The following is a 12,570-nucleotide window of genomic DNA, read 5'->3' as shown; positions in this document are numbered from 1 at the left end:
CCCCTCCCACCGCAGACCCCCATACCCCCAGACAGCCTCCCCAACCGAGGTCACCTCAACCTGGCACTCAAATTCATCCCTGCCGGCTCTGAAGGTGAGTGGGGGCTGTGGGGATGGGGCAGTGCACCCCAAACAGGCCCTGACCCGGACCCCCACCCCACAGATTTGGGGCAACCACCTACAGGTGAGCTGCACATCTGGATTAAAGCAGCACAGGACTTGGTCCCGCTGCATGGCAGCACTGTGGATGCCTTCGTGCAGTGGTGAGGGCTGCGTGGCAGCACAAGGAGGGCTGGGGGGGCACAGCATGGGGGTTCAGCCCCCTCACAGCCCCCCCCCTCATTGCTGACCCCCTTCTAGCTCTGTGCTGCCTGATGACAGCAAGGCCGGCCGGCAGAAGACGCGGGTGGTGAAACGCAGCCTCAGCCCCATCTTCAACCACACCATGGTGTACGATGGCTTCCAGCCCCACGACCTGGCCCAGGCCTGTGCTGAGTGCACCCTATGGCACAGGGATGCCTTCGCCAAGAGGCAGCTGGGGGGGCTGCGGCTCAGCCTGGGCACGGGTGAGGACCGATGAAGGGCCTGGGGGGTTCGGTGGGGTCCTGAGGGGGATCTATGGGGAGTTATGGGGGTCTATGAGGAGTCTGGGGGGAGATATGGGGAGATATAGGTGGCTATGGGGATCCTAGAGGGGGTTCTTTGGTGGTTCTGGTGGGGAATGTAGGAGAATATGGAGTTTCAGAGGGGAAATATGGGGAGATGTGGGGCTCTGTGGATGTTTATTTGGGTCCTGGGGAGTTCTATGGGGTCCTAAGGGGGGCCTGTGGGGAGTTATAGGGGTCTGTGGGGTTTCTGGAGGGAAATGTAGGGAGATATGGGACCCTATGGGTCTGTCGGGGTTCTATGTGGTTCTATGGGGTCGTGGGTGGATCTATGGGGAGTTATAGGGGACTGTGAGGAGTCTGGGAGGAAATATGGGGAGATATGGGGTTCTGCGGGTGTTTATTTGGGTCCCACGGGGTTCTATGGGGTCCTGAGGGGGGTCTATGGGGAGTTATGGGGGTCTATGAGGAGTCTGGGGGGGAGATATGGGGCTGTGTGGGTGTCTGTTAGGGTCCTGGGGAATTCTATGGGGGTTCTGCCGGGGAAATACGGGACTCTATTGGTGTCTGTTGGGATCGTAGGGGGTTCTATGGGGCTCTGAGGGGATCTGTGGGGAGTTACGGGGCCTCTGGGGGGCGTAAGGGCAGACATGGATCCTCCCGCACCCCCACCCCCCGACCCCGAGGCACTTCCCCTCCAATCGGGGCCCGCGGGGCCGCGGTTCGGTGGGCACCGGGGGGCCTCTGCAGCCCCCTTCCCGGCCCCGTAACCGAACGGCGTCTCCTCCCCCCGCAGGGAGCAGCTACGGGCTGCCCGTGGGCTGGATGGACTCGACGGCCGAGGAGCGGGCGCTGTGGGGCCGAGTGCTGCGGGATTCCGGGCGCTGGGTGGAAGCGCTGCTACCGCTGCGCACCGACCTGGTGCCGCGCAGCGCACCGTGAGCGCCAGCATGGGGATGGGGGGGGGGTCGCGCTGTGCCCCGCGCACGGGGGGCGCCTTGGGCCGCAATGAAGCACGGCGCGCTCTCTCCCCGATGCCGTTTATTGCTCCGCCGCTGGCGTCCCTCCGTGCCGCTGATCCCCGCGGTGCCGCACGATGGCTGCCCACAGGCGGTACGCAGAGCCGCGCCTGTTGAGGAGCGGATATGGGGCTGCAGGGGGGGCACGGCGATGTGTCGCCCCGCGTCCCACCCCCCCGAGCCCGGCGGGCACCTCATCCCGGTGTAGAAGAGGTCGTCGCGGGTGGCGCTGCCCAGCAGGTCCCGCAGGGTGAAGCCGTGCGTCAGGAGCTGCGGGAGGTGGCGGTGAGGTGGCGCAGCCCCACGGCATCGGCGGGGTGCAGCCCCGAGGGGCTCCGCGTGGCCGTGGGTCTCACCGCGGCTGTGGCGCTTGGCTCCGTGCCGTGCTGCTGCAGCCACTCCAGGAGCAGCGGATCAGCCCGGGCCCCGCCGCTGCACCCGGGGCATGAAGCTGCGGTGTCCCCCCCGCTGTGTCCCTGCTCACCGCGGTGCCGGGGGAGGTCGGGCTGTGTGACGTCCACCGAGCAAAGCGCCCGCCGTGCCAACCGCTGCCACTCCTGCTCCTTGTCGGCCAGCTGCCGGAGCAGCCTGGAGGGCAGCAGGGATGTGGGCTGGCATTGGGGGGCACACGGTGCTGCCCCATCCCTGTGCCCCACGGATGCCCGGCCCCACCTGCCCGTCTGTGCGCGGAGGCGGCGGAGCTGTGCCAGCAGCACCGAGCATTGCTGGTTGGCGCTGCTCTCTGTGGGGCCGTCGGCCTCGGAGTCGTCCTCCTGCAGGTCTGTGGGGCGCAGGGAGCAAAGCGTGGGGCGCAGCCCACCCCACATCATCCCTGGGGGCTCAAGCCGCGTCCCGGCCATCCGCCGGTGTCACCCACCTGTCAGCAGCACGGCCAGAGCTGCCTGCACTGCCTGGCTGATGGCTGAGTCCAGAGCAAACACCCAGTGAGGCCTGATGTGGTGCTGGCGCAGCACCCGTGTCACCTGGGGGGGGGATGGATGGGCTGGAGTGTCACCATGGGCAGCACTGTGCCAGAGCAGCACCGTGTAGGAACAGCACTGTGCCAGAGCAACGCTGTGCCAAAGCAGCACCATGTAGGAACAACACCGTGCCAGAGCAGCACCGTGCCGGTGACGCAGTTCTGTAGCCTCAACGTGTTTGTGCAACACCGTGCCAGAATGGCGCTGTGCAGCACTGTGCTGGAGCAACAGTGTCAGCATGCCGGAGCAGCGCCATGCAGGAGCAGCCCCATCCCCACGCCGTATCCCAGGCGCTCACCACAGCCTGGAAGTGGAGCAGCGGTGCCTGCAGTCGCTGCACACCGATCCCATCCTCCCTCAGCCGTGCCTGCAGCTGCAGGAGGTCGCGGCGCAGCCGGGGCTGCTGGGGGCTCTGGATGTAGCTCTGCAGGCAGCTCAGCAGCTGGGCGATGTGCTCTGAGCTCAGCCTTGGTCCCACCGCGCTCTGCACGGGCGAGAAAAGCCCTGAGATGGGCTCCATCCCACCCCCACTGCCTGCCGCCGGCCCCGCACCCCACCTGACTCTCCTGCAGGGCAGCAGTGATGCCCGGCGCCTCGGCTCTCAGGATGCACAGCAGGGTGGCGCGGTGCTGGATGTCCTTCTGCAGCACGAAGCTGTCCCCGCTCTCCTCGGGTGAGGATGAGCGCAGGGTGAGGTCGGAGCTGGTGCTGCTGTGGGGCAGTGTGGGGCACGGTGGGTCGCGGCTGCCCAGGGCACACGTGGCATTGTGGAGCCCTGCTGATACCCTGGGAAGCCACCCAAGCCATTTCCAGCACAGGAGGGGATGAGGGAAGGAATGAAAGTGACCAGGAGCCACACCAGCTCAGCCTTCCCAAAAGCACTGGAGCTGTTACGGGGTTATGGGGCTACGGGGGGTGTTGAGCCCCACATCAGTGACCCAGCAGCATTTCACAGAATCACAGAATCACAGAACTGTAGGGGTTGGAAGGGACCTCCAGAGATCATCGAGTCCAACCCCCCAGCCAAAGCAGGTTCCCTACCCCAGGTAATTTCGTGCCCCTGCAGTCTGTAACAAGGGACAGCTGTGCCACCAGCGCTGTGCGGGGGCATCTGGGGGCCACTCACCAGCGGGAGACCGAAATCCAACCCTGTGGGACGCTGGGATGCCACCACCCCACATACCTGTGACCTGGCGCTGCCTCGCCGTGGTGCTGTGGGAGCGGGGTGCTGCCTGTGGTGCCCCCCACCCCGTCCCCAAAGGCTGGACGTCCCTCAGCGCTGCCAGTCCCCACCGCGTCCCCATCGCGAGGTGAACCGCCTGCCAGGGGGAGGATGGAGGGGGGCAAGGTCAGAGGGCAGCTGTGCTGAGACCCCCCAGCCCCCCCGGCTCACCTCTCGCTGTGGGCACCCTCTGGCTGTGGGGACGCCTGGCACCAGCCAGGAACGGGTCCTGCAGCAACGCGGATGCCGTCGCCCTCACGGCCGGGTCAGCCTCGAAGCAGCGCAGGATGAAAGCCTTGGCCTCGTCCGACATGGAGCCGGGCACCTCCGGGTGTGCCTTGAACATGCCCACCTGCAGGATGGGCTGCACAGGGACGGCCACACGGGGGAAGGCATTTCAGGGACCCCCCCCCAACCCCCCAGCCTATGGGTACCTTGAACATGGCCGCCTGGGGGCTGCCCAGCTCATAGAAGGGCGGTCTGCCCGTGGCCATCTCGATGACGGTGCAGCCCAAGGACCAAATATCTGCCGGCTTCCCGTAGCCCCACGGCCCTCGGTCGATGATTTCGGGGGCCATGTACTGCAGGGTGCCTGGGGGAGGTGGTGGGAGGAGAGAAGCCCCTATTCGTCACCCAGGTGCCCCATAGCCCCTCTCCCCCCCCCTCCAAGGCTGCCCCTACCCGTGAAGCTGCCAGCACTGGGGCTGATGCCCGCCAGCCGCTTGGAGGTGCCAAAGTCGGAGATCTTCAGCACGCCGCTGTATGTGTTGATGAGGACGTTGTCACCCTGGAACCCCATAACAAAGCCCCACAGCCTCGAGCTGTGCATCCCCCAAGCGGGGCTGGGCGCGGAGGGCAGCCCCCCACCCCCCACCTTGATGTCCCGGTGCACAATGTGGTTGTCGTGGAGGTAACTGAGCCCGTTGAGGATCTGGCGGGTGTAGAAGACGATGGTGGGCTCGTTGTCCTTCAGGGGACCCCACTTGGAGCGCAGCAGGGACGAGAGGCTCCCTGGGGAGGGGGCAGCACCCACATTCACCCTATGGGTCCCCAACTCCCCCCACCCCCAACCTCGCAGCGCTGCCCACCTCCCGGCACCTCCTCCATGAAGATCTTGATGAAGCCATCCTGGCTGATGGAGCCCAGGTACTGCACGATGTTCCTGTGCCGCAGGCGCTTGTGCAAGGCCAGCTCCTCGTGCAAGGGCTGTGAGCAGCTGCATGGTGGGCAGCAGAGTGATGGGCTGCACAGAGACCCCCACCCCCCCCCACCCCGGCACCGTTGGACCCACCAGCTGTCCCGCTCTGGAATCTCCTTGATGGCAATCCTCACTTGGGTGCCGAGGCAGCGCCCGGCGTAGACGACCCCATAAGTGCCCCTGCCCAGGACCACGCGCTCACCCGACTCGGTGCACTCATAGCTGTACTGCAGGGGGGCACGTGGGGTGGCAGCAGGAGCCCCTGGTGCCCCCCGCCACCCGCTGTGCTCCCCTCACCTCCAGGATGGGCTGCGTGCTGCCGAGCAGCTCCTCACCGCCCTGCTCCACCAGGAAGGATTGGACCCGCTCACAGAACCTGTGTGAGGAGAGGGGATGGTGCTGAGTCCCAGTGACACCTCCCACCCCCCCCCAACGGCACAAGGGCTGAAGCCGCTTTGGTTTGTCCCCTTTCCTCCCTAGGACACGATCTGCTGCTCCCACGGGGGGTGTTTGGGGGTCCTCCCCAGAAGCAACGTGGGGTCTCCATTGCTCACCACTGGCAGTGCTGCTGGGAGGGGAAGTACAGCTGGAAGTGCTCAGTGTGAACCACGTAGAGAAAGCAGCCCCGCTCGTCGCTCTTGCAGATGCTGTGAGGAAAAGAGCCCCCCACCACCCCCCCATAAGCAGTGGGGCTGAGGGGCAGCCCCCAGGGCAGGGGGAATTGGGGACACTCTCACCTGACGCCCCGGATGGCTGAGGGTGGGAACTTCCAGCTCGACACTGCTTCCTGCAGGAAGGAGGAGAAGGGCTGGGTGGGAGACAGCCAGGGGACACCCCCAGGACCCCAAACCCGGCCCTACCTCCTCTGTGGGGCACACGAGGCTGAGCATCACAGCGGGCTCCTCTGCCGCACTGCACAGCGCCAGCCGTGCCGGCTGCAGCACCTTGCCGTGCTCCAGGATGAGGACCTGCAGCCACCACACGTGGTCACCCCGTGTCCCCCCATCTGTCCCCGGGTCCCCAGGGCTGCTCCCCACCGGGCAGCACGGCTCAGGCACAAAGGGCTGGCAGGAGGTGAGCAGGAAGCCCAGCCAGAAGTCAGCCAGCTCCTGCCGGGCAGATGGCAGCGCTGGGCTCTGCTGGAAGTGTTTGTAGAGCAGGAACGTCTCCATGAAGGACACCAGGTACCTGCATGGCAGGCATTGCAGGTGGGGACGTCCCACAGACACAGACTGCAGAGGGTGGCTGTGGGTGGCTGTGCACAGCCGGCGCTCACCATCCCGGCGCGTTGAGCTTGTAGAGCTTCTCAGAGGCCTGGATGACTTTGCCCAGGTCGTTGGCCAAGATTCCGGCCCCCAGGCAGAAGCCCACGTCCCAGTAGTGCCGCAGCTCCTCCAGGCTGCCCTTACGGCCCTGCAGGCAGCTCAGCTTCACGCCTGGATGTGGGATTGCGACCCATCAGGGCTCAGCCCCCGACGGCAGCAGCCCTCTGCGGGGTCCCAGTGCAGGACGGGGCGCACCGATCTGCTGCAGCCGCAGCGAGGTGTCGAAGCGATGGCCGGAGGCGACGAGGAGGACGGCAGCATTGATGCCCGCGTGGAGGCTGGGCTCCAGCTCGAAGGCTTTGCTGTACCTGAGCAGAAGGCATCATCCCAACGGGGCCATGGGGACAGCATCTCCTGCCTCCCAGGCAAACCCTTCTGTGTGACTTGGGGCTCCCGAGACAGAACGACAGAGCAGTGAGGGTTGGAAAAGACCTCTAAGAGCTTCCACTCACTGTGCACTGAGCGTGTGCAAGGGGAGGGAGAGCCGAGGCCCTGCAGGAGCTGGCTTCTTGGGGGATCTGAATGGGAACCTACACACACCCCACGGGGTCCCGGCCCTGGGTGCATCCCCAGCTCCATCCCAGCCTCACCAGTACAGCGCTCGGTCCCGCGTCTCCGTGTCAGTGAGGCCAGAGCTGATGAACATATCTTTGTAGATGCGGCCGCAGAGGCAGAGCAAGTCGGGTGCCGCCGTGTCCTGGTGCTGCACGGCAGGCAGCAGCACTGACAGAGCCTTCTCGCGGTCTCCAGCACGGTTCCTCCTGCGTATGGTGCTCAGCAACAGGGCCACGGCCCCCCGCCCCGTGGGGACACCAGACCACCACTCACCGACTGAGGGCGAAGGCGTAATGGAAGCGAACGTTGGGCTGCTCGGCCACGTCGCAGGTAGGCAGGGAGTGCAGGGTGTCCACCAGAGAGATGATGGAGTCGTAATCCTGCGGGGACGCCTCCAAAGGCTGAGCCAGGGTGAACCTCCCTCGGTTTGTGCATGGTTTGGGGGCTGTGGGGCCGACGGGGGCTGACGAGGAGCGGGGATGGCAGCGCGGCGCCCACCTGCGCATCGCGGTAGGACAGCAGCAGGCTGACCACGATGTCCAGGCTGAGCAGCTCCACGCTGTCCAGGCGCTGCTGGATGCTCCTCAGCTCACGGCTCAGCTGCTCGCCCCGGAACAGCTCCCGCACCCGGCGGATGTCGCGTCGGAGAGTCTCCCGAAAATATCCGCTGTTGGGGGGCGGAGATGTGGGGCTGAGTGGTGCTATGGCACGTGGCCGGCTGCCCTCCTCTGAGTGCACACGGGTGGCTGCTGGTACCAGGAGTTGGTGGGGATGGCCTCCAGCAGCCGGACGAGCCGTGCTGTCAGTGGGGTGCAGGGCTCCGTGCCGCAGCCGGGCTGGGGGAGCTCAGCGGGGCACTGCTCAGCGCTGCTGTCACAGCACAGCACCTCTCCGTGGGCCGTCACCGTGTAGGGGATGAAGGTGTAACTGCCACACAGGTCCTGGATGGGGTGTGGGGAGATGAGGCTGAGTGGCAACACCGTCCCTGTTCACCCCCCACCCCCCATAATTCGGGTTTTGGGCCCCACTGCCATCATTATGCTCCAGAGTGAACGGTCCCTGTTGGTTTTCTGGGGTTGCTCCCAAACCATCCTTGTGCTTCCTGGTGCTGCTCTGAGCCACCCCTCCCCGTAACTCAGCATCTGGGGTTGGGGGTCTCGCTCCCCACATGCGCTGCCCACTCCTCCGAGGCTGGGGGAGCTCAATCCCCCCCCCCCCCGCATTATGGCAGCAGTGAGAGCAGCGGAGAACCATACCGAGTTCTTCTGGCAGATGTCCTCCTGGAGAGGGAGGGAGGGAGGGAGGGAGGAGGGACTTAATGAGGAGTTCTGGCACAAAAGAAATCAGCTGATCTCAGGATCCAGGGTCAAAGTCACCCGGAGATGGCCCCAACCCCAGGCAGGGCCACACACAGCCCTGCCACCCCACCCTGTGAAAAAGGGGCTCTGAACGGGTGCCCTTGTGCTCCCTCGTGTCGCAGTGACGTTTGGGGACAATTTAGATGCGCTGCCCTCCCGCTGCTCCCGTTGGTTTGGTGTTTCCCAGGAAAGCAAGCTGAATTTTTCTGGATTCGGGCTCTGGGACACACAGGCATCACCCCCTCCTCATCCCCTTTGGGCACCTGATGGGGGGCAACCATGGGAACCCACGCGGGCTCAGGGTGGGGATGGATGGCGATAGCACTGAGACGCCCACCCCCCCTGAACCCCCACCCAGGTATTTGCTCACTGGTCCCTGTTCACCTGCAGGGCCCGCAGGGCAGGCAGCACAGAGCGGCAGCAGAGCAGCACGTTGTGGGACATATCGAAACTCTCCCGGACCCCCAGGTGGTAGAAGAGCGAGGGCTGGCAGGCGGCATCACTGAGCTCCACCACGGCCACATCTGCTGGGCAGGACAGAATCACAGAATGGCCAGGGTTGGAAGGGACCTCAAGGATCACGAAGCTCCAACCCCCTGCCACACACAGGGCCACCAACCTCCACATTCAATACCAGCCCAGGCTGCCCAGGGCCCCGTCCAACCTGGCCTTGAACACCTCCAGGGATGGACGGGGCATCACAGCCTCTCTGGGCAGCTGTTCCAGCACCTCACCACTCTCATAGCACAGAACTTCCCCCTGACATCCAACCTCCATCTGCCCTCCCTCAACTTCAAACCATTTCCCCTTGTCCTGCTGTTATTCCCCCTTTCCAAGAGTTGATTCCCCTCCTGTTTTAGGCTCCCTTTAGGTACTGCAGGCTGCACTGAGGTCACCCTGCAGCTTCTTCATGCTGAACGAGCCCAGCTCCCTCAGCCCATCCTCAGCAGAACGGCACCAAGCACCGCCCCGAGCGGGGAAACCGAGGCATCCACCGGGCGGGGAGTTTTCTCCTCCTCACCTGCGTTATAGAAGAGATCCAGGGCTGCGGTGTCCCCCAGCGCCAGGCGGCCGAACGGCACGGTGCGCAGCCGGCCCCGCAGCTGGCGGCAGGCGGCCCGCAGGGAGCGCAGCGCCGGGCACGGAGCCGACCGGCAGCTCGGCACGAACACCGCGCTCAGCGCCCGCCCGCACCGCGTCCCGCACACCGGGCGGCACGTCGTGCCCTCCACCGCCAGAGGATCCTGCCAGCAGCTGCCGGCTCCAGGGGCTGCCATGGGATGTGAGGAGTCGGGGTGATGCGGAGCACCGAGATCTGCGCGCAGGGAGAGCGCCGAATCTGCACCGAGAGAAGCCCAAGGGCACGGTGAGAAAGCGCCGAACCCTGCAATGAGGAAAGGCCGAACCTCGCACCGGGAGAGCCCCAAAAGTCTGCACTGCGAGAACTCCAATTGTTCACCAGGAGAGGCCAAATCCTGCACCGGGAGAGCACCAAACCCCGCACCACGGGGGTCTGAATCCTGCACCAAGAGAACCCCAGAGCCGCGCTGAGAAAGCACCAAACCCTGCAGTGAGAAAGCCTCAACCCCACACCAGGAGAGCCCAAATCCTGCACGGGGAGAACTCGAACCGTGCACCAAGCCCAGCGCTAGGAAGGCTCCAATTCTTTACCAGGAGAAGGCAAAAACTGCGCTGGGAGAGCTCCAACTGTACAGCAGGAGAACCCGAACACCGACACAGCCCCAAATCCCGCACCAGGGCAGCTCCAAGCCCGCACGGGGAGAACTCAAGCCCTGCACTGAGAAAGTCCCAAATCCGGCACCAGGAAAAGCCCGCACCGTGCACCCGCAGAGCCCCGCACCCCGCCCCGCACGGCAGATCCCGCTCCCCGCGCTGCCCCGCTCCCCACCGCCGAACCGGCCCCGGTCCGTGCCGGCTCTGCTCTTTGGGTTCGGTTCCCCCCCACTCCCAGCTCCGCCCCGTCCCGCCCCGGGCACCAGCAGCGCTTCCGCCTGTCCCGGTGTGACTCAGCGCGGCCGCGTGGGGACGGGATGGGACCTATGGGATCCGACGGGATGGGCAGAACCCTATAGGAGCCGATGGGTGGGATGGAAGCATATAGGAGCCCGTGGGATGGGACCCATGGGACCTGATGGCCCTTTAGGACCCAGTGTGATGGTGTGGGACTGTATAGGACCTGATGGAATAGGATGGAACCCTGCAGGACCTGATGGGACGGGACAGAACCCAACAGGACCTGATGGGATGGGATGGAAACCTGTAGGACCTGACAGAATGGGATCCCATAGGATTTGATGGGACCAAATGAGACAGGACCTATAGGACCCAGTGGGATGGGATGTGACCTCCTAGGACCCAATGGGTTGGGACAGGACCTGTAAGACCCGATAGGACAGAACCCTACAGGACCTGATGGGGCAGAACCCTATAGAACTCAATGGGATGGGATGGGATCTATAGGACCCAATGGGACAGGACAGAACCCTGTAGGACCTGATGAGATGGGACCCTAAAGGACCCGGTGGGATGGAATGGGACCCTATAGGACCTGATGGGATGGGATAGAACCCTACAGGACCTGGTGGGATGAGGCGGGACCTTATAGGACCAATGGGGCAGGACCTATAGGATGGAACACTGTAGGACCAGTGGGATGGGATGGGACGCTACAGGACCCAATGGGATAGGCCAGGATCTAATAGGAACCAGTGGGATGAGACAAAACCCTATTAGACCCAGTGGAATGGGATGAGACTCTACAGGACCTGATGGGACAAGACAGAACCCTGTAGGATGTAGTGGGACCTGACAGGACGAGATGGAACCTTAGAGGCCCCAGTAGGATGGGACCTATAGGACCTGGTGGGACAGGACATAACCCTACAGAACCTGATGGGATGGAACCCTATAGGACCCAATGGGATGAGACCCCCAGCACTGGGTGCTGCTCCCATCCTGGTGGCACCAGTTGCAAAAGAGGTGCTGAGGAAAGGGGAAGCTGTGGGGCCACAGCGAGTTCCTTCCCCCTGAGCTGCTGCTGCTGCAAGGCACGCATGGGTGGGGGGAGGAGAAGCTGTGGTTTTCCTGGGGAAGGGGGCAGGCAGTGCCCTGTGTGCCCACCATGTCCTCATCACATCCCATCGTGACTCTGTGGTGTCCCCATCACGTCCTCATCAGCACAACCCCATAGAATCCCATAGATGCCACTGCGTCCCCCTCGCATCCCCAAAACGTCCCCGCCGTGTCCCCATGATGTCCCCACCAACACATCCCCACAGGTTGTCCACCCTGTGTGTCCCCGTGGTGTCCCATCGTGTCCCCATCGTATCTCCATCATTTCCCCATCAATGCACGCCCATAGTGACCCCATCCCCCCCTCCCCATCCCCCCCCAGGGTCAATTAATGGGGAGAGGGGACACGAGGAGGTGGTAACCACGACACAGACACCAGGCATGGGAGGAAAGTCCTTTATTGGGTCTCTGCCCCCCCTGTGCCAGCCCTGGGTTGGGGGGCAAACAGCCCCCATCCTCCTACCCACACATCTTCCTCCTGGCAAGCATGGTGTGGAGTTGGGGGGTGGGGGCAAAGCTGGGCTGGGTGAGCCCCCCCACGCCATCGAGGAGCATTCGGAACCCCCCAGCAGCATCCCGTGCCCTGCTGGGTGACTTGCTGACACACAGCCCAGACCCCCCCTCGCCCCCAGGTGCAGCCCCCCCCCCCCCCCCCCCAAGCAGAGCCAGCTTTGCATAGTTGTGGTGCAGGTGGGGGGGTCCCACAGCTTTGGGGTGGTCCCAGCATGGGATGGAGACACAGCGGTGGTCTCTTCTCCACCTCCCCGGGAGGGGGGGGGGGATGGGGGAGGCGAGGGCAGCATCGCCCGGAGCTCAGATCCTGCAGCAGTGGATGGAGAAAAGCACATAGCAGGAAGGGCCCGGGGGGGGGCACAGCACCCACCCTACTGCCCCCACCCGTGGGAGAGGGGGGTCCCACATTCGGGATGAGGGGGGGAATGGGAGCTGCTGCAAGGAAGGGATGGGGGGCACAGGGGCTCTGCAGGCTTATCTCCTCCCCCTCCCCATCACCTCTATGCCCCCCCCCTGGACACGATGGGGTGACACACGGACACCACCCGGCAGAGTTTAATGGGGGCAGCGGGAGCGACAAACCTCACCCCACAGCACACAGCACGCAGCCCCCTCCCCAAAACAGCACACGGGGGGAGGGAGGAGGGGGACACAGGGATCTCCATCTCCATCGTGTCCCCCCCCCCCCCCCCCCCCCCCCCC

The 12,570-nt window shown here is 64.7% G+C and overlaps 2 protein-coding genes across 2 annotated transcripts in view; both read right to left on the bottom strand.

The window, feature by feature from the left end:
• Nucleotides 1-1,646: 1,646 nt before the first annotated feature.
• On the bottom strand, nt 1,647-10,085 carry MAP3K6 (mitogen-activated protein kinase kinase kinase 6). Its single transcript, XM_042891322.1, has 28 exons — nt 9,284-10,085; nt 8,647-8,786; nt 8,161-8,184; nt 7,661-7,845; nt 7,403-7,571; nt 7,178-7,284; nt 6,940-7,110; nt 6,545-6,657; nt 6,301-6,460; nt 6,062-6,212; nt 5,885-5,992; nt 5,762-5,811; nt 5,579-5,671; nt 5,322-5,400; nt 5,118-5,251; nt 4,915-5,042; nt 4,701-4,837; nt 4,508-4,613; nt 4,261-4,418; nt 3,998-4,178; nt 3,788-3,923; nt 3,162-3,315; nt 2,903-3,088; nt 2,502-2,607; nt 2,297-2,405; nt 1,981-2,212; nt 1,818-1,894; nt 1,647-1,734 (listed from the first exon to the last, which is right to left on the bottom strand). The coding sequence occupies exons 1-28, from the start codon at nt 9,537-9,539 to the stop codon at nt 1,647-1,649; spliced, it is 3,738 nt and encodes a 1,245-aa protein (XP_042747256.1). The 5' UTR covers nt 9,540-10,085.
• Nucleotides 10,086-12,020: 1,935 nt separating this feature from the next.
• Nucleotides 12,021-12,570, bottom strand: part of CD164L2 (CD164 molecule like 2) — a gene marked incomplete at its 5' end in the record, with an annotated part of 3,080 nt that continues 2,530 nt past the window's right edge. Inside the window, one exon of the mRNA XM_042891321.1 lies at nt 12,021-12,175. Coding sequence (XP_042747255.1) covers nt 12,169-12,175 — 7 coding nt within the window. The remainder of the gene's footprint in view (nt 12,176-12,570) is intronic.

The sequence above is a fragment of the Lagopus leucura genome, unplaced genomic scaffold, assembly GCF_019238085.1.
Source record: "Lagopus leucura isolate 7727_CA_CO unplaced genomic scaffold, USGS_WTPT01 35153-0_obj-0_obj, whole genome shotgun sequence".
NCBI classification, from domain to species: domain Eukaryota; kingdom Metazoa; phylum Chordata; class Aves; order Galliformes; family Phasianidae; genus Lagopus; species Lagopus leucura.
The sequence above is the reverse complement of the archived record's forward strand: the minus strand, read 5'-3'. Positions and strand labels throughout refer to the sequence as shown.

What these genes read in the sequence shown, in the direction of transcription:
- MAP3K6 (XM_042891322.1), bottom strand. Translation starts at nt 9,539, where the DNA reads ATGGCAGCCCCTGGAGCCGGCAGCTGCTGGCAGGATCCTCTGGCGGTG. An exon ending in GCCATCCCCACCAACTCCTG is followed by an intron (nt 7,572 to 7,660) that starts GTACCAGCAGCC and finishes GCCCCCCAACAG; the next exon opens with CGGATATTTTCGGGAGACTC. An exon ending in CAGTGCTGGCAGCTTCACGG is followed by an intron (nt 4,419 to 4,507) that starts GTAGGGGCAGCC and finishes CACCTCCCCCAG; the next exon opens with GCACCCTGCAGTACATGGCC.